General features: G+C 42.6%; 3 protein-coding genes across 4 annotated transcripts in view; 2 read left to right on the top strand and 1 right to left on the bottom strand.

Moving 5' to 3' along the window:
* The first annotated feature begins 6438 nt into the window (after window positions 1-6438).
* Window positions 6439-18694, top strand: LOC310872531 (myogenesis-regulating glycosidase-like). Its single transcript, XM_083784480.1, has 6 exons — window positions 6439-6486; window positions 9966-10300; window positions 11720-12254; window positions 12437-13241; window positions 13344-13462; window positions 15127-18694. Exons 2-6 carry the CDS (start codon window positions 10023-10025, stop codon window positions 15472-15474), a joined length of 2085 nt encoding a protein of 694 aa, XP_083640606.1. The 5' UTR covers window positions 6439-6486; window positions 9966-10022; the 3' UTR covers window positions 15475-18694.
* Window positions 18695-18857: 163 nt separating this feature from the next.
* On the bottom strand, window positions 18858-19529 carry LOC310871713 (uncharacterized protein; the record flags this gene model as incomplete). The annotated part of the gene is made up of 3 exons (XM_083783353.1): window positions 19469-19529; window positions 19209-19316; window positions 18858-19018 (listed from the first exon to the last, which is right to left on the bottom strand). Exons 1-3 carry the CDS (start codon window positions 19518-19520, stop codon window positions 18858-18860), a joined length of 321 nt encoding a protein of 106 aa, XP_083639479.1. The 5' UTR covers window positions 19521-19529.
* Window positions 19530-21390: 1861 nt separating this feature from the next.
* The window catches only part of msh3 (mutS homolog 3 (E. coli)), a 65195-nt gene continuing 59083 nt past the window's right edge, over window positions 21391-27502 (top strand). The window contains exons 1-5 of one of the 2 annotated variants that reach the window (XM_083783608.1): window positions 21391-21663; window positions 22310-22436; window positions 23211-23482; window positions 25343-25549; window positions 26955-27071. In XM_083783608.1, the coding sequence (XP_083639734.1) occupies window positions 21502-21663; window positions 22310-22436; window positions 23211-23482; window positions 25343-25549; window positions 26955-27071 (885 nt within the window). In that variant the 5' untranslated portion in view covers window positions 21391-21501. Of the gene's footprint in view, window positions 21664-22306; window positions 22437-23210; window positions 23483-25342; window positions 25550-26954; window positions 27072-27502 lie in introns of both variants that reach the window. The other variant, XM_083783607.1, reaches the window with a different exon arrangement.

The raw sequence follows: 27502 nt of genomic DNA, 5'->3' as shown, positions 1-27502 counted from the left end.
CATCGATCGGTGCCGGAGATTAGACTTTGTACCCAGACGGACGGACACACACAGACAGACGGAGTGCATACTCTCCCCCATCATGCCTTCGGCCTGGTGGAGACAATAAATAAATATGAAAACAGGTGCTGTGCCTCTCACTCCTCTCACCCCTCCCACTGGGGGATTATCTGGGACTCATTGGGTGCCTGGGAATAATAATCTCTGCGGAAAAAAGACTATTGTGGGAGATTTTCCACATCCCTTCCCTTGTTCCCCTCATCCACTCTCCCACGTGGCTGCCACCATCCTTGCGTTCAGGGTAAAACGTGCCAGGGTCAGCTTACTGATGTGTTCTTGCCAACAGGCTGTTGATGGTGTGTTAAACCAAGCAGTTTAAGGGGATTACACTGTGTGTGTGTGTGTGTGTGTGTGTGTGTGTGTGTGTGTGTGTGTGTGTGTGTGTGTGTGTGTGTGTGTGTGTGTGTGTGTGTGTGGTGTCTCATAACTATATTTTCTGTACTAGGAATAAGGTTTTCCAATTTGAATATGTGATATAAAGCTAACTCATGCCATGGCGACTGTGGCTCAAGAGGTAGAGCAGGTCGTCCAATGATCCATGGGTCGGCGGTTCGAATCCCGGCTCCTCCTGTCTACATGTCGAAGTGTCCTTGGGCAAGACACTGAACCCCAAATTGCTCCCGATGTGCTGGTTGGTACCTTGCATGGCTTCCGCCGCGATCAATGTATGAATGGGTGAATGTAATGCACAATCTATGTAAAGCGCCTTGGATAAAGGCGCTATATAAATGCACCATTTACCATTTATCACTCATTGGGTACTACAAATTAGACAGCAGCTGTTGTGTAATGAGAAACGTTGGTTTTGATTCCTCAACATTATAGCAACAACAATATCTGAATAAATAATATAAGAATAACAAGGAGTGAGGTAAACAAAAACAAAAAAGCACACATAAGGTATACTAGAAAAAGTACCCTTTGCGGTTTACCTGAAAACTGCAAACCCCCCATTCTGAACAGGCTGTTCAGAATGCCAAAGTGCAGACTGAAAACCAATGAACCAGAACTGAACCAATACAAATATTCATGCATTCCACCTCAATCAAGATATTAAATAGCAACATGGTACAATATGATTTTAGTGGAGTAGTAATTTCCCTTAATAAACTTATCTTATCTTATCTTATCTTACATACTGTCTGGCTTCTGTGTTGTATCATCTCTCTCGTCTTCACTCCTGCTGAATATAGTTCCTTCCTACTAGTCGCTTCTCAGCTGCACTCACTCACCGTCTCAGGTCTTTAGGGGGGAGCCGCTGCCTGCCAGACACAGGGCGGTGACCACAATGGAGACAGACTGCAGTAGGTGTTTAGAGGCATGAAAAGGTGAGGGCTTGTATACAGTGGTCAGGGAGCGCAGAACTACGAGAGGCTTGGAAGTGTGGTTGGGCAGAGGATAAGAATAAATAAAGATGGGAAAGGGAAAACAAAAAGTTACGTGGCAGTTGACTTGATTAGAAAGATCATGTAAGGCAGGCAGGCAACAAGTGGCAGTCGGGAGGCTGGATGGGGAATGTGTAGGAAAGGTTGAGGTTATGAGATGGGCAGATGGCTTGACTAAAAACCAGCAGCAGTACTGCCGTTCACCAGAACTGAGTGGAGAAGCGCAGTGGCTACTTTAAACCCAAATTATACTTTGTTTTATCGCAGACTATAAATCAAGCATCAGACTACCAAGAGGAGGCCTTTTGCCTCAGCTGGTGATTTGTTTACATTCTATGGTCTTGTGTTGAGCTGGAAGGTGACTCAGGGGAAGTTGTTTCCACTTTGGTCCTGCAGCGAGCGTGTAGCAAGCAGCCCCTGTCCATTTACACACAGCTGATTCAGCACCACGCCTCAAAACCAGAGCTTTAAACAAACTCTTGGTCAGGTTCACTTGGAAGACACGAATGATGGAGAAAGTGTGGGGGAGTAAATGCCATAGTCATTCATAGTCATTCAGTGTCAGCTTTAGTCAAAATCACATTTTCTTTCATTATTTTTGTTGTGAGCTGAGACAGAGTCTTTATGTATCTGCTGAATGTCAATAAAGATATCTATCTACGGTGGTCACTCCAACACCAGACTATGCCGATGGAGGAAACAGTCCAACACAGCCTGACCCCTCTCCTCTGCCTACACATGGAACTCTGCAAGGGAGAGAGAAGAGCAGGGGAAGGAGGGGGAGATAAAGAAAGGGAGAGGGAGGGGGAGTAAAGAAAGGGAGAGAGAGGGGGAGATAAAGAAATGGAGAGGGAGATACAGGAGATGGAGATAGGGGGAGGGGAGGACTGATGTTTCATTCATTTGATCAGGATTACTAGACTAATGTTTTTCTTAGCCTGCACATGGCAGCCAGGAGCTGCATCATCAGCAGATATGGGAACTCACATTCACACACGTGTTCTGGACATTGTAGAATGTAGTGTAGGCCTACACACCAATCACACACACCAAACAGACAGACATGACAACCCCACAACGGCCAGCCACACACACACACACACACACACACACACACACACACACACACACACACACACACACACACACACACACACACACACACACACGCAAGCAAGCATGCACGTGCCAGCACTCAGTTCAATGTGTATAGGGTGCACATATAGTCCTGGCAGAAATAGTCTCACAAACAAAAAGTATAGTGGAAACCGTGATGTGGGGAGGATGCTCAAAGAGGCCAACAGGTTAATAAACAGCAAAGAATTCACATACAAGCATTTATCTTAATTCCTTTACTGATACACTGCATGAAGTCAATGCAGTCAATGCAGAGTTGCTTGCTACACTACTAACTGCATCTGCAACATGTGGTCAGCCTGTCTGTCGTTGCCGTGGTCGGCGCGGGCTCCGTCTTATGAGCTAATTTAGAACTTCCTGTCTGAGAGCTAGCTAATTTCTAGCTAATCGAAATTCCTATTTGTGATGGCGGTAAAATTAAGTATAAGTTGGCCTCAATCATTTGTCATATAGGCGCTATGGCCAAAACTGGACACTTTTGGGCAGACTTGATTTATGACAATGTTGTAATTAAAGCAAATGACACATGGGTCTGGAAACGGTACTTTTGTGAGCGTTGACCTCAGTAGAAGGTCTGCTGCTGTGAATTTTACACCTCTCCCGCTTAGCGGAGAGTGGGGTGTGGTAGAGGACATCTCCCCGAACACGTGGGTATGTCCAGATAGTTGCCTCGCGGAGGCCTCTTTGTCCAGTGTCCATTCTGGGTCTGGAAACGGTACTTTTGTGAGCGTTGACCTCAGTAGAAGGTCTGCTGCTGTGAATTTTACACCTCTCCCGCTTAGCGGAGAGTGGGGTGTGGTACAGGACATCTCCCCGAATGCGTGGGTATGTCCAGATAGTTGCCTCGCGGAGCCGTCTTTTGTCCAGTGTCCATTCTGGGTCCGGAAACGGTACTTTTTTGAGCATTGACCCCAGTAGAAGGTCTGCTGCTGTGAATTTTACACCTCTCCCGCTTAGCGGAGAGTGGGGTGTGGTAGAGGACATCTCCCCGAACACGTGGGTATGTCCAGATAGTTGCCTCGCGGAGGCCTCTTTGTCCAGTGTCCATTCTGGGTCCGGAAACGGTAATTTTTTGAGCATTGACCCCAGTAGAAGGTCTGCTGCTGTGAATTTTACACCTCTCCCGCTTAGCGGAGAGTGGGGTGTGGTAGAGGACATCTCCCCGAATGCGTGGGTATGTCCAGATAGTTGCCTCGCGGAGCCGTCTTTTAATTCTTAATTCTCTCTCTGGGGGGTCATGCGTTCCTTGCGTAAGATTGGCCATTCTCTCACGGCTCCCCACTTCTTTTTGTACAAATGACATTAGGTTTTTTTACACTGAACGTATTGTTCTTTCCATTCACTTTCCATCACCATCCTCATCACCGCCAGTTTTCCTCCGGTATAATTTCCATGAGAATTAATTGGGCACAATACGTTTCCATACAGTACGTGTCGGATACAACTCTCATTGAATCTAGGCTTCTTACTTGTAGGCTATCTCAATGTCATCATACAGTTTGCGCAATGCAATCACATCTGTGGCCCTTTTAACTGGAGTCAGATTTAACAGTTTGTTCATGTGGGCATTCATTATTAGATCTTTGCGCCCAAAACGACTGGTAAGCATTTTATTGGCATTGTCATAATTCTGGTGCGGTTGATAAGACTATACATAGCCGCTGTGCCACTTAAGAACTCCAAAAGCTTTGCCATTGACTCACATCTCCAGTGAACTTCTCCATGGTCAGTTTAGTTTAGGGAGTTTGACGGACTGTTGTCTTGTCCTTTTCCCGAGGCCGTGGATGCGATTTCTCCTCAGAATGCGTTTTATCCTCGTCTTTCTCTCACATATTGCAATAATTGCATCCATGTATTCCATGCAGTGAGAGTTATTCACTTCTTCATCCAGTTGATCAAGTTCCAATTCTCCTTCAATTTCTTGGGATATCCGTGGATATGCTCGGAGGAGGATTCTAAAAACGACTTCGAAATCCTAAAGCCTCGTTTATACACTCATGTGCAACGGTCCTATGCTGGAAAATAGCAGATATGCAAACTCACAGCACATCTCATTCAAAACACTGAACTTGCAGATCTGCCATTTTTGCCATCCAAATGCAGCCCCCCTCCCCCCCCCCCCAGCCACGCCCCCCCCCCCCCCCGCGTGGGGAAAAACGAGGTTTTGTTTTTTCGTTTGGTACTTTATTTACAGTTTGCTAATGAAGAGTATACTCTGAATATATTCTTTGAGGTTTGGCCTTATATCAAACATACATGCTCAGTCTTTTAATTAATAAATTTGAACTATTTGAATAAAGGTTGTACACATCAGTGAAATTAACCACTAAATCCCTAATTGAGAGAGTGCAAGCCACCACAGCTCATGAAACATATAGGCTGCATGGCTAACAGGGCTTAGTGCTTCCCCTACCATATCTCTCCTTTCTCTGGCTCTATGACTTATACACCCATGAAAAATTGAAAATATAAATTTCATTGAGTGTATACCATTTGGAATTATAGGCTACCAATCGGTTGAGATTTGGCTGATTATAGCCAAAGTTAGATATCAACTTTTTGCTCGATGGGCCATTGGGACTGTGGCGGCTATACTTGTGAGGACCTCTGCTTGGATTCATGGTGAGTGCACCGAAAAGTAATTGGAATATATTTTTCTTGCCACATTATAAACAAGTTTACTTTACCTCCTCACTGTCCTCAGTGTTTGGGACGGGACATGCGTAGGCCTGTATGCATGTGCTGTCTGCGTGCATATAAGCGCTGCGCTCCAGTGAAATTGTGCGGCTTGAGAAAAATGTGTTAATTTGTGTTGGATAAGGGCTTATTGGTGGGTTTTTGTAGATATTAAGGACTAGTTAGGGTGTGTTTTAGCCGGCGGCGGCGGCGCCGAATTGTAGCATGGACTGGACGAATCTCTTCTTGGCTGGAGGTGGCTTCATCATCGTAGTCAGATGGAAATAAATCCTGTACTGTACTGTATGCAACATTTATACTCTATACCTGGCAGTAGAACAAAGGCCACCTTATTAGCATTTGAATGCCCATGGGCGGCGGCCCAACACCTATCTTGGCCCAAGCGCCCCCAACCCCCCGTAAAGGGTGACTACGTGCATGACAACATGACCACTGGGGAAGGGACATTTCAGTCAGGACAGTGGGTGCATATACTGCATGTTGATATTGGCTTATTATTTTGCCTGTGGGTGCTTCTGCGCCTGAGCACCCGCGGAGTTGACGCCGCTGATCTCACCAATAAATAACATCTAATAATGGGACCTAAATTGGAAATAAATCGCCCAGCTTCTGGTGTGATGTTATCTAGTGCTGCCCTCTAGTGGTAGAAAGCCTGTCAATTCAACACGTTTACAAATTGAACAATTTACAAACAAATCAAAACAAAACAATGTAGACCTATGTAGGCTACATTTAAATAGGCATACAGAAAAGTGTAAACAGAGTTGTTGCATTGCAACTTAGAGAAAACTATCTTACAAGACCATAATAATTATAATAATAGTTATACATCCACATAGAAACAAATGACAGCAGTAAAGTAATTTGTATTTCAATGTTTTGCATTCACTTTGTATGAAACCTTTGGGTGTATTCTCTGTTTAAATGGCATTCCATTTGCTCTAGTTTTGGGTCGATTCTTACCCTTATAATAAAAGGGGGGATCTAATGAAAGCCTGGGTATCGAGGCTAGTCAGTGGTCACTGTAGGCAGAGCATTATGGCTCTGACTGTATGTATCGGCACTACATTTCCCAGAAGCACACTAGCACAGTTCGTTTGTTTTCGGTCCACATCCGGTCACATCTCGAAAACTTGTTTTGCAAATGCGCAGTGTTCGTCAATCGTCAGTACTGTACCCCAGATACACAGAGGAGTCGGGGGGGAAGGTGAGTTAACTTGCATATTGGACTAAAATGATAGACGTTTGTTGCTCATTAAAATGAACATGTTTATTCAAATGTAGCGTTAGTAAACGGCCATGGATTTCCTGTTTTTTATTTAGAAGTCAGTGTATATTTGTACGTCTCTATTAATGTTCTGATGAATTGAAAATGGTGGACCCTGTTGTAAATAAGCTATCTTCTATTATCTTCTTATTTAAAAATGTTAATGAATTAGTAGTGTTTGTCCTATTAGGCAGTTAGTGTGTAATAATAAAACTAATGTTTTGGCAATATAATTCATGTAAACAGTCATGAGAGCGAGAGTACCATTGTCATGCTACTACAGGGCTTGACATTGAGGCTTGTCTGCTTGTCCGGGACAAGTAATAAATCTTTCCGGACAAGTGCCTCAAAACTTTACTTGTGACTCTTGGTTTCACTTTTTCTGTGACGCTCCTAGCAGCCAACAATATTGTCTGGCATTATTGTCTGGCTTTCCAAATAATCACCTTTCCAATATTGGTAATAGCCCTAGAATGTCTGTAATCTTATATATATTTCATATATTCTAAATACACAGCAATCGATTGGTCCTATCCAAGTGCGGTTAGCAGACTGATCATGTCGGCATTTAAACTTGTAGCTCTGTGTTTGTACTACTGCGCTTGTACCCACCCAGTAATTAATTCCTATGACTATAGGAGTCAGATATTGTGCTCTAGTTTCATAAACATTTGAAAGTTCTGGCAGAAAACGTGTTTTAAGTAATTTAATATCGCCACTTTTACACGAGAAAAACCTGGACTGAAAATATGAAACTTCCTTTGGGAACAGTTGATGTTTGGGAAGCACAAACGTATGGGGCACACAATGTATAGGTGGTAATAGCCGCAATTTGCAACTCTAGATTTTTTTACAATCTGTTGAATCTAGAGTTGCAATACCCTCCATCCACTTCCTATTCATGATTTTCGGTTTCTGATCTGCTGGTCTTAAATTACGTTAAACTCACCAACATTGCAGCTGTAGTCCAAGCTTGAATTATCCTCTTTCAATCTGCCGAGCTTGTTTTTCATAAAAATCCCCCGTAGACATGTTATGAGTTACTTTCTGTCCAAAATATTCCAAGAGTGACATTTCCGAGCCGCCATTTGTATTTTTGCAACGTGCCGTAAAACAAGATGTGAGGGGGAGCGCTTGTTTAATAGAATCTTACCTGCGCAGGTAAGACACCCAAAGAAGAGGCAGACACAGTGCGACGCCCCATCACACACAGCCTTCTATTAAACAAGCGCTCCCCCTCACATCTTGTTTTACGGCACGTTGCAAAAATACAAATGGCGGCTCGGAAATGTCACTCTTGGAATATTTTGGACAGAAAGTAACTCATAACATGTCTACGGGGGATTTTTATGAAAAACAAGCTCGGCAGATTGAAAGAGGATAATTCAAGCTTGGACTACAGCTGCAATGTTGGTGAGTTTAACGTCATTTAAGACCAGCAGATCAGAAACCGAAAATCATGAATAGGAAGTGGATGGAGGGTATTGCAACTCTAGATTCAACAGATTGTAAAAAAATCTAGAGTTGCAAATTGCGGCTAAGGTGGTAATTGATCACACCAACTATTTTGTCCCACGCCCACACATTTGTGCTTCCTAAAGGAAGTTTTGATATAGTGCTGCACTCATTCCGGGCCCCTCGCCGGAGAGAATGTCGTCCATGTGCAGCTCGTGGAAAAGTGTGATATTTTACTAAATATACGTTTTCTACCAGAACTTTCAAATGAATATGAAACTAACAACAAACAACAAAGTTGAATTTGTCCAGTAATTATTGCGTTTACCTATACAGTGATTTATAAATGTTGCGTTTGAAAATGTGGAAATCTTCATATTCCTTATGGATCTAATTTAAACCAGTACACTTAACTAACAAAATTTGCTTGCAGGCTTCCTCTCAACGGTTTATTGGGGCATTACAAACTTGTTCTCGCCTCTCCTGTTTTTATGCCAGAACATCTGGGATCTCAGATTACCTGAAACACAACCACAACCTGGGCCAGAGTTGTGAGACAAAACCGTTTACCGTTGATTACTTTTTCAATTAATTGAATAATCGATTGAAGCAGCAAGTCTATTTTGATAATTACATTGTTTATACATTAAAAATGATTCTTTTTATAACTGACTAAATGAAGTAGTCTATTTCATACTTTATTACATACAGCGGTGTGAAAATAGTCGTGTTACATCGGGACTAGTGAGCTTGTAGATATAGATAAAGATGAAAACGTAATATTTCAATACAGCTAGTCGAGCTGGAATAGAACTGAATGTGTAGTTGAGCAGCTCTGCTGTGGATGTTTGGCCCACATTGTGGTTGTGGAAATATAGGCTTTCCACACCCGAACTGTAGCAGTACAGTTATTTGAGGGCTATGCCAGATAAATAGTGTTTACAGATTTCGAAGGTGCCCTGATCTCATAAATCTGTAATTCAAACATGCTGACAGGGTGTCTGCACGTTAACATTGTAGAATCTAAGAGGGTGTTTTGCAGTGTATCTGGTGCCTTTACCTCCAGGGATTGGCATGCTGCCAGTACTGCCACACAGCAGCTGATTTCCACCGTGCTCTCAGTTGAACTGCTGCTGCTGCTGCAGGCAGCTGCTGTACTCTGCTGCAGACAAGCACAAGGAATGTAGACCTAAATCCTCAGATATAACTCAAGACGCTGCCACCCTTAGATCTCCATATATGGCGCTGACCTGTTCTGACATTCCATATGTTGATCTGACCTCATCAAACCCTGTACACTCAAGACGAGCTCCATATATGGCCAGTGCACGTGACCTCGTCCTTTAGGGCAAGGTTGCTTCTCGCCCCCAGGCGTCTTACTGGTATCAATTATCTCAAATAATTGCTATTACGCGATTATGTAATATGACATACTAGTGACATACTAGCGTTGTGTCCCATGTGTGTACATCATGTGTGGAGCATTTTTAGCGAAGGTACTTCCAGCCTCCCTGCGTCGACTGATCTGAGCGAGCGGGAGGGTTTGTAGGGTCCAATCAGACTTGCAAGATATGGGGGTGCTATACCTTTGGTTGCTTTGAAGGCTAGCATCAGAGTTTTGTACTCGACGAGTTAGACCTTCCTCACCCAGGAGTCTGGGCTGACTCGGATGTTCTATTATTGTAACTATATTAGACTATAATATACTAGTGTAAACCTACAGGATTGAGTGACAGCTGTAATGTGTGCTTTGAATGAGAGCTGACTGTCCAGGACAACACCAACATCCATCATGCATTGCTAAGGAAACGGGAGATAGGCTCTTGACATTTCAGTCACATGGCTTGGGCACCAACGGTTCCCAAGGCTACTTACTTATTCATATATGAAACCTTAACACCTTTTAGATCTGTTGATCTACAATAAACCTTACCGAACCTGTATGTTTAATCTCACTATTCCAGGGATGCACAAATCAGCAGCGATTTAGGAATACTTCTCAGCAGGACAGCAGCAGCACTATGTACCAGATCGTCCCCGGAGGTCCTGGGGACCAGATAATGGGCGGCGGGCGGGGTGGCTCCCCAATGAAGAAGAAGCTGGGCCGCGAAGGACGCCCCCTGGTGCTGGCGGGCATGTTGGGCTGTGTGCTGGTGCTGGCCGCTGTGGTCTCCTGGTGCTACTACTCCGCTTCACTGCGTAAGGCTCAGCTACTGAAGGCCGAGCTTCTCGACCTCAACAAGGACGGCTTTGTCATCCGCAACCAGGCGGGGGCTGTCATCTTCACTATGGCCTTCAGGTGGATTCCCCTCTCTTATTCTCCCTATTTAGACGTCCCTCTCTCTCTCTCCCCATTCTCTTTTCTCTTGCTGGACTAACTGTGTTTATGTATGAATTGAAATCAGCCTCATCATACTTTCGGCACATTGCATTGCATCTCTGTATTTGGGCTACGTTTTCTGGCACAAGTCTCATTCAGAAATGTAGTTTTGTGTTTGTTTGAATCAAGAGGGGTTTATTTGTCACTCACTCATTGGTGTGGCATGGTCTACAAGACTGTGCAACATCATCAATCAATACAATGCACACGATCATAATGAGAATAGTGCTCCCTGCTGGGTGCCGACTCCGAGCTATACCTGTTTGTGCTGTGTGGATGGACAATGAGAAGCTGGACACTAGGCCGACACATAAGTTAACACACCCTGAGGGGAAGGAACAAAACCTGGTCACATGCTCGCCGCTCGGTAGATTTGCAGAAACATAGACAGTATAGACAGAAACAGACGCAAAACAATGTCCTGCATTTACATAGGAGAGGTGGTGTGTGAATAACACAAGTTAGAATGGAGGTCTAATGATATTACAAAGTAAAATGTCTGTGTTAATTCATTCAATTGTAACTATTGTCTTTTTTAATATAATTTTTATCCCACGATTTTTGCAACCCATTCTTTCACCCAGTGTCAATTACCTAATGTAATCCTGGGTGCTACACTTCCTCTGCCAACCTGGAGAGGGCAGCGGACTGACCTCGTGCTTCCTTCTATGCATGGGTCCAAGCTGCTTCTTTTCACCTGACAGGGGGAGTTTCCCCGGCCAGACGTAGCACGTGGATGGAACACGTTAATACGACAAGATCCTTTCCATTCCACCAGCGCCCCGCCCCGGCTGGCCTGGGGGAGGTTGTGTAGAGACCAGGATTATTGTAACTCTTGAAAGTGTACAAATGTAACAAAATGGACCCATACTGTATATGTCCATTTGGTTACAGTTGTCCACTCTCAAGAGTTAAATGAACACTTCAGATTGTACTGTGTAATTGATCTAATATAAATTATGCATAGCTTGTGAACTAATTCAGGGAGATATTGTTTGAAATGGTCACAAAAATAGCTTAAATAGCAAGGTCACAACGCATTGCATTGTGAGTTGTGACACATTGTGCGCTTGTTGATTGCCTGTTTTCACTGTTCGCTGATGTATATACAGCTTAAAGGATATTTCACTTTCAAACATGTTTGAGGTCATTTTAACTCTACTCAGAATAGGAAGGGGGTGTTTCTGATTAAAAAGAATATCAAATATCTACCTACATATATCTACTGAATCAACCAACTTAAAAACTGTCCGAGATGCTCACAAAAGCTTGATTAGATGTTAAAATTATAAGTGCTGTGCACAACCCCCACATGTTCTCACTTCCTCTTCTCCTCAGGTCTGGGACTCTGGACCTCGACTCATGCTCAAAAGAAAGTAACACTCTGGCTTGCAGCCAATCAGACTCTGGGAAGCTCAACTTCTTCATCCAGACAGTGGATGGACACAAGGACACGGTCATGTGCTACCGCGTTCGTTGGGAGGAGCTGGAGCATGAGCGCATGGTGGAACACGCCATGTCCTATAATGATTCCCACTGGTACGGAGGGGCGGAGACTGCGACGCAGCACTGGCCGATCAGCATCCAGGGTGAAGAGGAACCACGCCCTTTCATCACTAGCGACGTTTATTCCAACCGCAATGCTTTTGGGGGGATCCTGGAACGCTACTGGCTGTCGTCGAACGCCACTGCCATCAAGATTAACGACTCTGTTCCCTTTCACTTGGGCTGGTCGGAGCGGGACAGGACTCTGAGGTTCCAGGCGCGCTACCAGGACTCGCCATACAGACCACTGGAAGGACAAAAGGCCCTGCCTGAACTCAGCTACAGGGTGTGTGTGGGGTCTGACGTCACCTCCATTCACAAATACATGGTGAGTTTCCAAAATATGCCATATGTTCTTACCTTGTTTTGATTTCAAGAGCTATAATTTAGTACCTGTCCAAAATGTTACTAATGTTTATGCATGTATGGCGTAAACAATTATTGTATTTCTTTTAAATCTATACACATTTTGCCCAAATTCTTGTGTGTTTGTGTGCACGTTTTGTATAGGTTCGGAGGTATTTCCAGAAGCCGATCAAGGTCCCTGCCCCTGACGTGTTCAAACACCCGGTGTGGTCCACCTGGGCCCTCCACAAGACAGCCATTACCCAGGAGAAGCTGCTGAGCTATGCCTCTGACATCACCAAGCATGGCTTCAACTGCTCCCACCTGGAGCTGGATGATCGCTACACCGCTGACTATGGGGAGTTTGAGTTCGACCCGCAGAAGTTCCCCAACGCCAGCGACATGTTTGACAAACTCCGCGAGGATGGCTTCCGGGTGACACTGTGGACACATCCGTTCATCAACTATGACTCCTTTAACTTTGGTGTCGGTGTGGAGCGAGGGCTGTTCGTGCGCGAGCCAAGTGGCGAGCTGCCCGCCCTCGTCCAGTGGTGGAATGGCATCGGCGGGATCTTGGACTTCACCAACCCAGATGCCCGCGAGTGGTACTCGGCGCAACTCCACGAGCTCAAGGAGCGCTACGATGTGGTCTCCTTCAAGTTTGATGCCGGGGAGACTAGCTACCTCCCACGGCAATTCAGCACCCTGGTGCCCCTCGCTGACCCTTCCACCTTCACCCGCCGCTACACAGAGATGGCCATGCCATTCAGCGAACGTGCTGAGTTAAGGGTGGGATACCAGAGTCAGAACATCTCCTGCTTTTTCAGGATCATTGACAGGGACTCTGTGTGGGGCTATGAGCTGGGCCTCAAGTCCATCATCCCCACTGTGCTGACTATAGGCATACTGGGTTACCAGTTCGTCCTGCCTGACATGATAGGAGGCAACGCGTACCCCAACCGCACCACACGTACGTAACACCCACAGAACATATGCCTTTAAGTTGGATGACTTGTTTTGATGTGGTTTTATAATCCAGGGTAGTCTTCTTGAGTATTGTGTTGTGTTTCAGGTGGTTTAGATGGTAAAGATGGTCTGCCGGATAAGGAGCTCTACATTCGATGGTTAGAGCTGTCTGCCTTCATGCCTGCCATGCAGTTCTCTATACCACCCTGGGCCTATGACAAAGAGGTGAGCAAAGCTAACCAGTTGATAATGATCACAGTCATAATTATTATAAGTTACTGTCCTTGTTAACCTGTGGGTGGCTACAGGGGCACTGTTGCCTCACAACAGGAAGCTTCTGGGTTTCCCACTGGGGGCCTTTCTTTGTAGAGTTAGCATTTTCTCTGTGCTGTTCATGTGGGTTTAGTCACACCAAATGACATCCATGCTAGTTACATTCTCATCTCATACCAGTGCCCTTGACCAAAAAGGCCTGGCCTTTGAGCTGGAGCTGGTGTCCGGGTGCTGGAGAATGGATTATGATGGTTAGGAGCAGGGTAGACGACAAGGGAAATTGCTCCAGTCCAGTGGCTTTTCAATATCACTGGCCCCACCATTGTAACCACTAGCGCAGAATTAAAAATTGATTCCATATAATATCATGTGCAAATAAGTAAATATATACTACTATAACTACGGTAGATACTATACATTTCTCTAGAGAAATTGTTCATTATTGTATCATGATTATGGTCAAAATACCTCATTTTGATTGCACACGGGTAAAATATTTGCTATGAGTATTATTTTTATAATGTACTTTCTGCTTGTCTGTCATTGTCAGGAATTAGAATATAATGTTTAGGTATTGGCTACTCTTATCCCTAAACTGGGATTATGCTGGAATATACACATAACTCCCTCATAACACTCTCATAACTAATGAACACATGCACATCACAACAGTGAAATGTTTTATTTTCGTCTTGTACTCTCATTCTCCCTCAAATCTTCCAATTACTTTCTTTTCTTTGTCACTGGCTTTAAATAATTGTACCACAAATAAAAGATGAAAGGATGAAATAAACACTTCTCTGTGCACTGTAGAGAACGCATGCGTCTCGCCGGGGCAAGCATTGACCTACTGCAGCATTCAGGGCTTTTTTGAGGGGCGCAGCTATAGTGTCGATTTTTGTCCTAACACAAACATTAAATGCCATTGACAATGAATGGAGAAATTACGTCATATGTGTCTGAGCAAATCGTTTTTTTTGTCCTAACACAAAGATTAAAAGCCATTGACAATGAATGGAGAATTTACGTCATATGTAGACGAGCAAATCGGTATTTTTGTTAATTTCTCATTGACAATGAATGGAGAAATTACGTGTCTGAGCAAGTCGGTATTTTTGTCCTAACACAAACATTAAATGCCATTGACAATGAATGAAGAAATTTATGTCATGAATTGTAGACGAGCAAATCAGTATTTTTGTTACATACAGACATTGAATTGAGAACTTACGTCATGTGTCTGAGCAAATCGACATGTTACGTCATGATGATGTACGATGATAAGAGTGCCCCTCACTTCACACAGGTGTGATTTTCTTTAATTATTTTTTACAAAACATTATTTTAGTAGCCCGAGCAGGGAAGTAGGAGGTGTGCTCTACTGGTCCAGACGTTTTAAATCGTTCTTCTGGGCCACCAGACCATTTATAATGTTGGTTCGTGGGTAAGCAGGTAAATGCACTTGCCTAAATACACCTAAGGCAGCCACCCTTGCTACAAGGCAGTGTCCCAAATCCCTAATCAATGTGCCAACTTGCCATCAAGAGGTTAAGCTGATGGTCATTCAAGGTCTCGGTTACCCTGTCATGCTAACATGTTTATGCCGTTATCCAAAGGTTGTGGAGATAGCACAGAAGTTCACTCAGCTTCATGAGACCTTGGTGGCCCCGAGGGTTCTAGAACTGGCCGGGGAAGTGCTGCATACGGGAGACCCAATTATACGCCCCCTCTGGTGGATCGCCAACGACGATGAGGCAGCCTATAAGATCGACTCCCAGTTCTTGATCGGGGATGACCTAATGGTGGCTCCAGTGCTGGAGCCCGGTAAGCAGGAGAGAGACATCTACCTGCCGGCAGGACGGTGGAAGAGCTACAAGGGAGAGCACTTCGATAAGGGCCCCATGTATCTCACAGACTACCCTGTGGACCTTGACGAAATAGCGTACTTTACATGGGTGCACTGAATGACAGATCACAACCACACACACACACACACACACACACACACACACACTGATTCTAGTGAGCACACAAGTTGAATGGCTTAAACACAACCACACAGATTTTAGTGAGCACACAAGTCAAGGGAGAGCAGGATGCTTGTTTTCATGGAGAACTGGCCAAAAGCGGACAGCAAACTCTAAATAACGATTAAGCCCACATCTCCACTGACCCTGCTCTCTGCCCACAGCTAGATCATAGTAGCGCCCCACTTTCTAATCCTTTGATTCTCATCTTTCAGCTGTTCCATCCTCATGTGTGCCTTCCAAAGCTAATAGTCAAACTGACCTGAGATTGTATCGTGATCAGATCACACAGTCTTCCATTTCACGGATGTTAGATTCAAGACTTTACTTCCTGGTCTACTACAGCACCTAGGCTATCGACGTGTTTCTGTGCCATGTTTCTAACGATATTTTTTCTAGTATTCTGTGATAGTGCCAAGCAATACAGAAAAGGGATGCCAAGCAGCAAAGGGCCTCAGTGGGATTTGAACCCAGGCCACCGCGAGAAGGACTTGGCCTTCATATGGGACACGCTCCACAGGTGAGCTACCTGAGCGCCCCATCTCTGTGCCATCTTTTGAACTTTATTTCAGGGAATTTGATCAAATGGCAGTAGGAATAGTCTCATTTAGTCTCGCGTATCCAGGCAATCAAAGATCAATGATACGTCTTATTGAATGGCCTTGAATCGCGGGGAAAAACCAGTGCCAACAAACCTACGCCTACTACTTTGAAAACCCGTCTCGATACCGTCCCAATATGAAGGACCGCCCTAAAGTCTTTGCATTGGTTCTGCAATGCTTTTATTTTAACATTTCCTAATTGTTTCCACCTGGTTTAAGCTGATCTCTGATCATATGTCTACACAAGACTACGTTTAAAAGAGATAACTCTGCACACAGTTCTGCTCCAGTGCTTAATTTATTTAAAAAACTGTCACATGAAGTCACGTGACCCACATATAACCCACCATATAAGGGAGGCTGTCATTGTCATTAACTTTGTCACCTGATGAAGGCCAACCATGGTCAATATGTTGTGTCTGATTAATGCCAGTGTTTTTAGCACTGTGGAGCAGAGCTGTGTGCAGACTTCACTCTTTTAAACTTAACTGTATCTACCTATTGTCCAGCACCAGCGATGGACTGGATGTGTGCAACCCACCTGTTTCTAAACTAGGTATGCAAGACCAAGTCCCATATTAACGTGTGGCTGTGTGTGAGAGTAAAAGATGCACTGGTATTATATAAGCAATGTGTATTTTAGTTTGTAGTTTGACACTGTTGGGGTCCTGAAGTGCAACAAATAGTGCACTCTGAGTTGGACATTGCACCCCGACTCAGAGGACATTCCAAGTTTACCTGATGTTTCCTGACCTGATGTCAACATGGAATTGGCTCTTTTATAGGAAAGCCTAAAGGGTTTTTGCTGTTCCCACCAGTTGAGCTAAAATGAACAAAACTCTAAGCATATTACAACAAGCATTATCAGGCCAATTGTGTGCACAGTAGTCACCCAAAGCACTTTCTCTTAGCTTAGTTTTTCCTTTTTAGCTTTTGGATAGGATTGGAGCATCTGTACAGACGGGTGTTTTGTTATGTAGATCATGCTTATGCGTGTCACTCAGCACACTGACAATGTTTATGTCAACATTCCTTGATCTGTGGTGTTAACTGTTCACCATTTGAGTGCCAACAGCTACTGTATTGTGCATTTTTCACTCAGACTGGTTAATACAATCGCAGCTCAGGGAAGACATTAAAGAGCCCATAAGTTTATTTTATTTATATACTCAAAAGTGTGCAGTTAACTCATATGAAGGACATTGTAGCATTTGTTTGAATATGTGTGTTTGGTTTGCCTTGCTAAACAGGGATTGTCCTCAAATATCCCGTCCATGTCTTTCAGCAACATGCTCCCGCCTTGTTCCTTTGCCTTATCAGCTCAGTTAAGATATCATAACCATATAACAGCCAGCCAGGTTGGGTTAAACAAATGCCTGCTGCATTATAATTCATGCCTATATATATGGCCTTCAATTTCCTACCTGATGGCAATGAAAGCTTGAAATAATATGATTGAAATTTCAATCTTTTATCCAACTGCCTATGATCATAATTATTTGCACCTTGAGATTTGCTCAATGTCAACAGGTGTCATAGTAATATATTGCAAGGAAATGCTTTGAAATGACCGGCTTAATTTATTTGTGTCCACTATGTGATCTATTATTTTTATGTAATATTATTGAATGTATTACTATTATCTTGGATTGCTTTCTTGATGGGGATATAATAAGGGATTACATAAACAAAGTGTGTGTATTGAACTATTCATCTGCTTTAGGGTGTCAGTTTTGGACAAAATCCATCTCTTCATTTGCAATACACAACTCTGTGCTTTGATAATGACATGATGATGAGATAATGACAATGAGCCATGGGCTCATTACCATGGGAGAGCCTTCAAAAAGCCATGGATGAATATTATTGCATTATTTAGGTGGACTGCCAAAGACTACAGCAATATGTGGTTGTGGTTTTTCATAGTGTACTGTACACTGTATTTGCTGCAACTTAAATGGAAGATACTATGAATGTGTCACTTCTCCAGCCCAAACAATTAAACACGGCATAATTTATTTATTTTTCACTCATTAGTATGTTCACTCTTAAACTCCTTAATGCTTTTCTAGTAGGGTGTATATTTTCTTATTCCAGTCTCCCAATAAATGTTAACTTTTCTGCCTCATTAAGACTATTTGAGGACTAATAGCCAGTGTGCCATAGATAAACCACATTGCCTGATTTCCTAGTTTTTGTGGAAAAGATGCTACGCTTTACATTTCTTGTTCAAGTTTTTCAGTAGATCGGAGAGTCTTAGAAGTTCAATACTTTTTTGGGGGGCAAATTGTGGCCTTCTCATTTGTTATCCTCCTTGATTGTGTAAATTAACCAAGAAGCTATGCAGTAAAATCTGTAGTGCTAATTACGCTTTCAAAGTTAAATTAACACTTCAGATTTGACTGTGCATGTCACATTGATACACCAGTCCTCAAACTGTTTTTGTGTCGTTTTATCCCAGTCCTTTCAAAATAGGTTTTTGTAACCAACCTATTAACTGGAAATGTGAACACTGTACTGATAATGGTCAATAAAAAGTAACAGTTTTGTGGTGACCAATTATTAGATTGAATTATTGTTCTGTTTATTAGTGTACCAGGAAGACAAGAGACTTTAGTTTAACAGATGTGATTTTCTTGCCATTGAACCAAACAAACAGGAATTGGTGCAAGGAGAGAACAAAGCAACCCATTTCACTCAAGAATTAAGTAACTTTTTTCAGATCTTCAAATTGAGGAGAATAACAGCTGAGGACAACAGCAGCAGAATGATGTTAGGACCGGTGTGCTTGGTGCTGTTACACAAGTCTCCCTCACAGCAAGCCATTGCACCTCCACATGCTATGCTGCTCTGACAGCCCTTGGTGACCATGTTATAACCTGCAAACAGAAGAAAATGGAAGAAATGAAACACTGACCTAAAAAAATAGCATCAATTGGTTGGTACAAGTTTAGGCTACTGATTACTTGATTACACAAACTTGCAACCTATTTGATATATGACATCTCACCCATGTATAAATACCTAAATATGAACTATACTTCATACAGGTGTGGTGTGCCATCTTACCCTCAAATTGTAAGGAGAAACAGCGGTTGAAGACGATGGGACATGATTTGGTGTCTGTGCACGAATGGGGTTCAGTTGCAGTACATGCGAAGCATCTTAATCCATGAACTAGGGAGACGTTACTGTTACAAATTGAGCTAGAAAAGGCCTCATTATTCTACTGTTATTCATCAACATGGAAAACATCTGTAAACAAATTGCAGCAATAAGACAACCACTTATACTGATTGTAACTTTTAATGAGTATACAGGGTTCTTACCTGTAGATATAGTCATAAAAATAAATGCAAGCTGGGTTCCACACAGCTTCATCGTGCAAGGCTGGTGTACAAATAGAGTAATGGACTGGCTTTAAAAGAAGGGAAGTGGATTGTGGGTCCAACCTTTTTAAACCGGCTTGTTTTTCAGCATTTGCATTTCTTAACAAAGGCTCTTTACAAGTGACCTGAATAACATTAGCCAAAATGACCTTGTCCTTCTACCAGTAACCAGCCTAAGTGAAAAAAGTTAATCTTGTGGATAAATTACTAGACTGAATAACTAACGGCTTGTAGGCTATTATGGTAGAAAAGTTTTGGTTTCCTACATGACCTTTCAATTCTTTGTAAAGCAAAGCCTCCCAACATTAAATAGAAATTAGCCATCATTCGTGCACTTGTTGTCGTTCACGTGTTCCGGTGGCTTTATGTTATTCATTCCCTTCTGTTGATATTTATGAATCTTATAACTTTGGACTCATCATGCTTTGCCAATGCATATGAATATGCATGTATGAATATTTGTAATGGACAATGGTAGTCCTCGGTTTGTTGTGGTCATAGAGCATGACGCTCACTGTACAAGTAATGATCATGACTAGCGAGTGATGACGTCAGAATCGATAAATACGTCTACAGGAGTAAATCTTGGGCTAGATCATGACCTTTTCAGAGCATACCTATTTACATGCACCTCGACAGTGGGTGCAGGGCCAATAAGGCAATTATGGAAGGAGGTAGGGCCCGCACACCATTCTTTTGGTAAAGAATTACTTTATTGAATAAATATAAATAAACGACAACGTTTCGATCTTGACAGATCTTCGTCAGTATACAGATGCACACATGTTCACTTTTATCCAGTACCCTCAGATTGAGTCCCTCCCCCTAGATCATGACCTTGACATCGCAGTGTCAAGAGCCTGGTTCACAGTCAAGAATCTAAGATACAGTAACGGTAAGTACAATGGTATGGAATACACAGAGCAGGTGTTCTGCCATTTTATCCAACTCCCCCTTAATTTTGAACGTATTCCCTTGTTCTCAGTGCTGCTTTTTGATTGATATATTAACAGTTTGCAGAATTACAGTACATTTCAAGTACAACTCAATACAAAAACTGTTAACTTTGAGTGGACGACACCATAAAGCATTAGACTTGTTTACAATAGGGTCCACCATTTTCAATTAATCAAAACATCAAGAGACGTACGAATATACACAACTATATAGTCAAAACAGGAAATCATAGAGGAGGTAAAAAGGGAAAAGATCTAAGAAACATACAATCAGGGGATTCAGATTTGACAGGGGCCAGTTTTGAATGTCAGCCGTCCGTATAGGTGCCCTTTGAGAGCAGTTTTGAAGGAGTAAAGGGATCCACATGTCTTGATGACTGTTGGTAGGACATTCCACATTTTGGTGGCATAGGAGCAAAATTAATTTAGTCCCTTGTTTGTGCCGAATCTGGGTTGTACATGGTTTGTTGAACTCCCTCTGTGTTGTGGGTGTGGACTTTGTTGACATTAAGGAAGTATTTAGACAGGTAATGCACCATTATGGGTATCTTGCTGGTGTAGCGAATCTTGTGGACCAGACCCATTGCAAGATGCTGTACTGTACTGTCGTCAACCCTAAGCTATTCCAGCCTGTCAAAGTGGGCAGGGGTGAGGTGGGTTCGGGAATGTGCAGGCCAAGTAGTAGCCTGACCAGTTTGTTTTGGGAAGTCTGGAGCCTTGCCCTTGGGTCTTATTAGAGGTGGTACCAGGAGGTGCATGCATACTTGCATAGTCGAAGAAACATTGTACTGGTACTGCTGCCAGTAGATGGCGACAAATAATCTGTTTTCAACGTCATCCCACGTCATTTACGCGCCGGTGTGATCTCAGCACATGCGACAGTACCACAATGTTTTGAAATAACCAGGGGTTGTCTTTTGACTCTTTTATGATATAGGTTTTGTACTGGCAAAATAATCATGCATTAATTCGTGACGCATAACCGCCCGGTTGTGTTGTTAGGAAGGAATCGCGAGCATGCCTAAATCACTCAAGAAGTCCTGCACCGGCGTCCAGACCTCCATTAGCAAGTATTTCGGGGGTTCGAGCGGCAAGAGTGATTCTCATTCTAACACCAAATCAGGGAATAACCATAATAAAAAGCCCGCTGAGCAGCACCACCAGCTTTCTAGAGGCAAGGTGAGGTAGTAGTAGTAGTAGTCCTATCACACTTCATTGATTGATTGATTGATTGAAATATTTATTAACAGTTTGTAGAATTTACAGTACATTTTAAGCACAAACTCAATACAAAGACTGTCAACTGTGAGTGGACGACCCAATTAAGCATTACACTTGTTTACAACAGGGTCCACATTGTTCAATTCATCAAAACATTTAAAGACATACAACCATTTAGAGACATACAAATAGACATTTCTATGTAGCTAAAGAACAGAACAGGAATTCATCATATGGGAAGCAAAAAAGGGAAAATATACAAGCACTGGGAAAATATACAATATACAGTGAGGGAAATGGGGTGGGGGGGGTGGGGGGGATTCAGATTTTACAGAGGCCAGTTTCGAATTGCAGCCATCCGTAGGTGCCCTTTGAGAGCGGTTTTGAAGGAGTCAAGGGATTCACATGTCTTAATGACTGTTGGTAGGGCGTTCCACATTTTGGTGGCATAGGAGCGAAAAGACGTACAATTGTACTTGAACTGATGTCATGTCACCAACACCAATCAATGTGCAGTGTATTATCCACCACCATAGCTTGTACAGTCATGTATGTTCGACAGTTCGAGAGATGTTTACTTGTGTCTTGCTGACTCTTGCAGCAGAAGCACGTCTCCTCTGGCTCTGATGATGGCTTCGGGTTGCCAGGAAAACGAGCTAAACGGTCCCACAATGGTCACCAGGTGGAGGATGTGGACTGTGAGGATGTATCCGACCAGAGCGTCAAAGAAGGTGTGTGTGTGTGTGTGTGTGTGTGTGTGTGTGTGTGTGTGTACTGACTATTCTTACGTTACGAGGACCAAATGTCCCCACGTATAGTAGAATGTGAGAGATGGTCAGATGGACGTTGTGCCCTTGATTCCAGACGTAATGTCATCTGATCTGTCATATGTCATGACAAGCAAAAAAGGGTGATTTTATGGTTATAAAAAGATTTTTAGAGATACGTTTATTTAGTCGTTTATTGGTAGAAAAACATTCAGGTTAGGATTAGACCTTTAGAAGTTAATTAGTTTTAGAGATTTGAGATGGAAGTATGCCCATTAACAAAATAGACAATCAACTAGTCTGTGGGCTTGTAGATCAGATATATTCAGCCTTCAGGCTTTAGGCTTATGGTTAAAAGTGTGTGTGTGTGTGTGTGTGTGTGTGTGTGTGTGTGTGTGTGTTTGCGCCATAAACATCTGATTACTTTGACTGAAGAGAAATCTGAATGAACCCAGCATATTACAAATAATAGACACCAAGCACTTAATTCTGAGTAGGAGCAACTAATAAGTAATGCCAATTTAGGCATTTAGCAGATGCTCTTAATCCAGAACGATTTACAGTAAGCAGATCAAAACATGGTGATACATCAAATACATAGTCATCAAGAATCATACGGAACGGAAGCTAATAATCTAACAGTGGAATACTATATAATGAAACTATGCGTATTATACCATAGGGCGTATACACAGATAATACATAATGTTTCCATTATTGTATTTCCTCTTTCTTCAGAGACCAAAACACCATCGTGTCGTGTAGCAGCCGGCCTCTCCTCATACACCATGGCACGGCTGAAAGGTTTTGCCTGCTTAACTGAGCCCCATGCCATGATTGAGGGGGAAGTGAAGGGACCTGGTGACACCACAGGTGCAAGCTGTGACCCAGGAAAGACAACCACGCCCCCTTGTGATGTTAGTGAGAAGTGCCACAATAATGACAGACTCCAAAAGAAAGAGAGGGAGGCAGAAGTCACAGAAGAGTGGAGACAAGCAGGTGAAAAGCAGGTAAGAACTATTATCTTCACGGATGCTGTCAAAGGCATCAACACGTCAGGTTTATTTTAATTTTTATGATTGCACATACAAGGAATTTGTCTCATTGAGGATGGCACATTCCATCGGAACAATGGTGTGATACGATTGAAATCAACTATTTACAACTATTTGCTCAAAATAAAGATAAGCAACAATAAAAAGTAAGCTCAATTAGATAGAATGTAGGGCTGCACAATTCTTACTAAATTTGAAATGTTTTAGTTTTAGTTGACGAAATACGACTAAATCTACAGTTGACTTAGTCTACTATAACGTATATTTACTGGCCGTGTTGGCGTTGAAATGCCTCAGCTTCTACAAGCTCAGATCATCTATTTTCGGAGTGTGATATTTGCACACAACAACAAGCATAAAATGACTGATCTACTTGATCTCTTCTCCACTAGTCCCTCCCTAACATTTTAGTCTAGCTTTTATTTGTTGACGAAATTGTCCTGCGCAAGCAGAGCGCGCAAGTAATAATTTTGCCCGGTCTTCGTTCACCGTGACAGCCAACCCGCCATTTGATGTGTATGCAAAAAAAACAGCAAATCTGTGCCTGGTTTGCTGGGACCAGATCACATAAATGACCATATGTCTTACATCATCATTTAGAGCTAGTCATACGTATACTATATACATAATCAGTAAAATAAAATAGCAAATTGTGCCTGATCTGCTGGGACCAGAGTACGTGGTGTGTATATGTATGACTAGCTCTCAATGATGACGTAAGAAATATGGTCATTTATGTAATCTGGTCCCAGCAAACCAGGCACAAATCTGCTGTTTTATTTGCATACGCATCAAATGGCGGGTTGGCTGTCACGGTTTTTGGCGCAAAGTAACCACAGTATACCGCTAATCAACTTACAACTACATACTCTATATAGTATATGTATATGTATACGTATGTCTTACGTCATCATTTAGAGCTAGTCATACGTATACTATATACATAATCAGTAAAATAAAATAGCAAATTGTGCCTGATCTGCTGGCACCAGAGTACGTGGTGTGTATATGTATGACTAGCTCTCAATGATGACGTAAGAAATATGGTCATTTATGTAATCTGGTCCCAGCAAACCAGGCACAAATCTGCTGTTTTATTTGCATACGCATCAAATGGCGGGTTGGCTGTCACGGTTTTTGGCGCAAAGTAACCACAGTATACCGCTAATCAACTTACAACTACTATATAGTATATGTATATGTATACGTATGTCTTACGTCATCATTTAGAGCTAGTCATACGTATATATGCAAATAGTTACACCTAATAATTAGACATTTCAAACGTTCCTTCACAGAGATACTGAGATTCCACAGTTTACAGAATAATTATACTGTATAACATATTTTAATTCAGTTTATATACCTTTTTTTTCATCACATATCAATGATTTATTTTTCTTTAAAAAACTAAAGGGATCCAGAATATATCTACATCGATAAAACTGTATTTCTTATATAGATAGAAACTTGAACCATACTTAATAATACTAGGTGTTTATATGCATAAAGTAGGTAGGTAGCAAATAGTTACATCTAATAATTATACATTTCAAACGTTCCTTCACAGAGATACTGAGATTTGACAGTTTACAGCGGTCGAAAGTACTTGCGCGCTCTGCCTACTAGTGTGAAACAAGCAAGTATGCACTCGACAGAGTGCAGTTCTAGTTTAGTTTTAGTTTTAGTCATCATAGCTTAGTTTTTATTGCATTTTTATTTAGTTTGTCAGTGAAAAAACCTGGTCGATGAACTGTTGTTTGTTGAAGTGAATTTCAACTGGTTAAAATATAGGTTGGTTTGGTCCATCTCCAGGGGTTCAGCATGACCAAGTTTGTCAAGCCAGGAGGAGGAATGAGTGCAGAACGGAGTTCTCCTTCTGACCAGCCCTGTAAACGCTCTACTAAGACTGTTTACACGCCCCTGGAACAGCAGGTCATCCAGATAAAGGAGCAGCATGGGGATGTATTACTGGCCGTGGAGTGTGGATACAAGTACAGGTTCTTTGGAGAGGATGCAGAGGTTTGTGTTGTTGAACTGGTGTCATTCCCAACAAAAGTGTGTGTTGTTTTCATAATCGATCATTTTCAAAATGACACAGATGCTATTCCGGTTTGAATAGGTTAACGGGATCGGTGCCGGACATTTACGACCATCGTTCAGGCTTCCCTGCCTATGATTAGAACCCATTTTGACCTGAGATCAGATTCTAAAAATGTCTTCTACGTCCTGACAGTTTTCTGAAAAAGCTATGTTTCTATGTCAGTGGTTCTTCGATTTTTCAAAAATAGATCTGCTATTTTTCAATAGCTAAAGCATAACAACATGCTAACACCAAAAGGGGTTCCCGCCCAAAATTGGTTAAAGTTACCTTCGAACAGCCACTGCACCGTCCGCTGAGTTGCTTGTCATGAAAATCCACTTTAAATGTTTTTTCTTTTGGTGTGGCTTTCGCCTTTATTTTATATTTTTTATGGAGGGACAGACAGTAGGCTGACAGGAAATGGGGAGAGAGATGGGGGGAAGACATGCAGTAAAGGCTGTCGGGATCGGGAGTCGAACCCGCAGCACACTGCCACACTGGATTACCAGCCAAGGTGCCTGGACCATTGAGCCATGGCCCAGGCCGAAAATCCACTTTAAAACGGTGTAATCGCTTGTCGTAGAGTTTATAAAGTATTCCAAGGTGGCAATGACAACAAGAGACCGGACGAGGAACCTCGGCAGCTTTCCCATTGTAAACAATAGGGACTCAATTTCCCTTTGCACGCCGGCGCGACAGACCTTTTTGCGATGACGTCATCAAAACGCGCCTGGTGGATTGCCCGTATGACTTAACTGATTAAAAACGTGGATTAAACAATGAAAACATAACTCGGGCAACTCTCGAATCGCAGGGAAAGTGTTCTACAATGAATTATAAAGTAGTAGTCAAAGTGGTAATACAAGGGCTGCAATTCAATTAATGTTTCACCCAGTTAACACTAGAGTAGGAGTAGCCAAAGTGCCCCTGGAGTCAGTCGCACCACCTCAAACGTAGCCTAGTTATAGCTTAAATGGCTTTTAAGTCAAGCAATTTACCGGTAAGCTATAACTAGGCTAAGTTTGAACTTAGTGTGAGGCTTTGATGTAAGAGCAATATGGCCACCGTGTGAATATGCTCAATTTGCTACTATTCAGCAGAGCTGAGGTTGTGGTGTGTAGACACTTTAAACCTGTCAACCCTATTTTGTTCAGTTATTATCCTATTTTATATCCTATTTTGTTCGGAAATGTTCCAAAATGTTCCATCACTATAGCGATAACCAATAATAGATCTACAAGCTCAGATCACAGTGTAAAATAGGGCCCTGGGGCTTTGATGTGTAAACGATCGCATTTAGAACTACTTGTTGTGTATCTGTCTTTGTACTGTATGTGGGAGCAGATCGCTGCGAAAGAGCTCAACATCTTCTGTCATCTGGACCACAACTTCATGACCTGCAGCATCCCCGCACACCGCCTGTTTGTTCACGTGCGACGGCTGGTCTCCCACGGACACAAGGTAGGAGAGAAGGGCAAACCAATCCAAGTGAGTTTTCACTCTGATTTCCCTACCACTCATCTGAGTACTGAGTAATGAGTTCTGCCATGAGTATTGAGTACTGAGTATGAGAAAGCCATGCAATTATTTCTCAAAATGAGGTAGATTTTTTGCCACAAATAAAAGCATAAACCTGTATGATATGAAATATTCATGATACATTTTCAGAGCTTTTATCCGTGGGTAAGGCAACAATAACATAACTTTGACATAATTTATTCTCATGTCTTCTATAAAGTTCTCTAATTATGTTAGCCTACTTTAAACACATACACCCTCTATACTTAGTACACTAATATGTAGCTGATTGGGGTCGGCGCTGTACTTGGTCTGCTTTTCCCCCTCTACACAAACTCTTTACCAAAAATGACAGACCTGGCTGTAAACTCATA

This window comes from Protomyctophum parallelum, assembly GCF_964188405.1.
Source record: "Protomyctophum parallelum genome assembly, chromosome: 15".
Lineage (NCBI taxonomy): Eukaryota > Metazoa > Chordata > Actinopteri > Myctophiformes > Myctophidae > Protomyctophum > Protomyctophum parallelum.
This window is presented reverse-complemented; position numbering and strand designations above follow the sequence as displayed.

What these genes read in the sequence shown, in the direction of transcription:
- LOC310872531 (XM_083784480.1), top strand. Translation starts at nt 10,023, where the DNA reads ATGTACCAGATCGTCCCCGGAGGTCCTGGGGACCAGATAATGGGCGGC. An exon ending in ATCTTCACTATGGCCTTCAG is followed by an intron (nt 10,301 to 11,719) that starts GTGGATTCCCCT and finishes TCTTCTCCTCAG; the next exon opens with GTCTGGGACTCTGGACCTCG. An exon ending in CCTCCATTCACAAATACATG is followed by an intron (nt 12,255 to 12,436) that starts GTGAGTTTCCAA and finishes CGTTTTGTATAG; the next exon opens with GTTCGGAGGTATTTCCAGAA.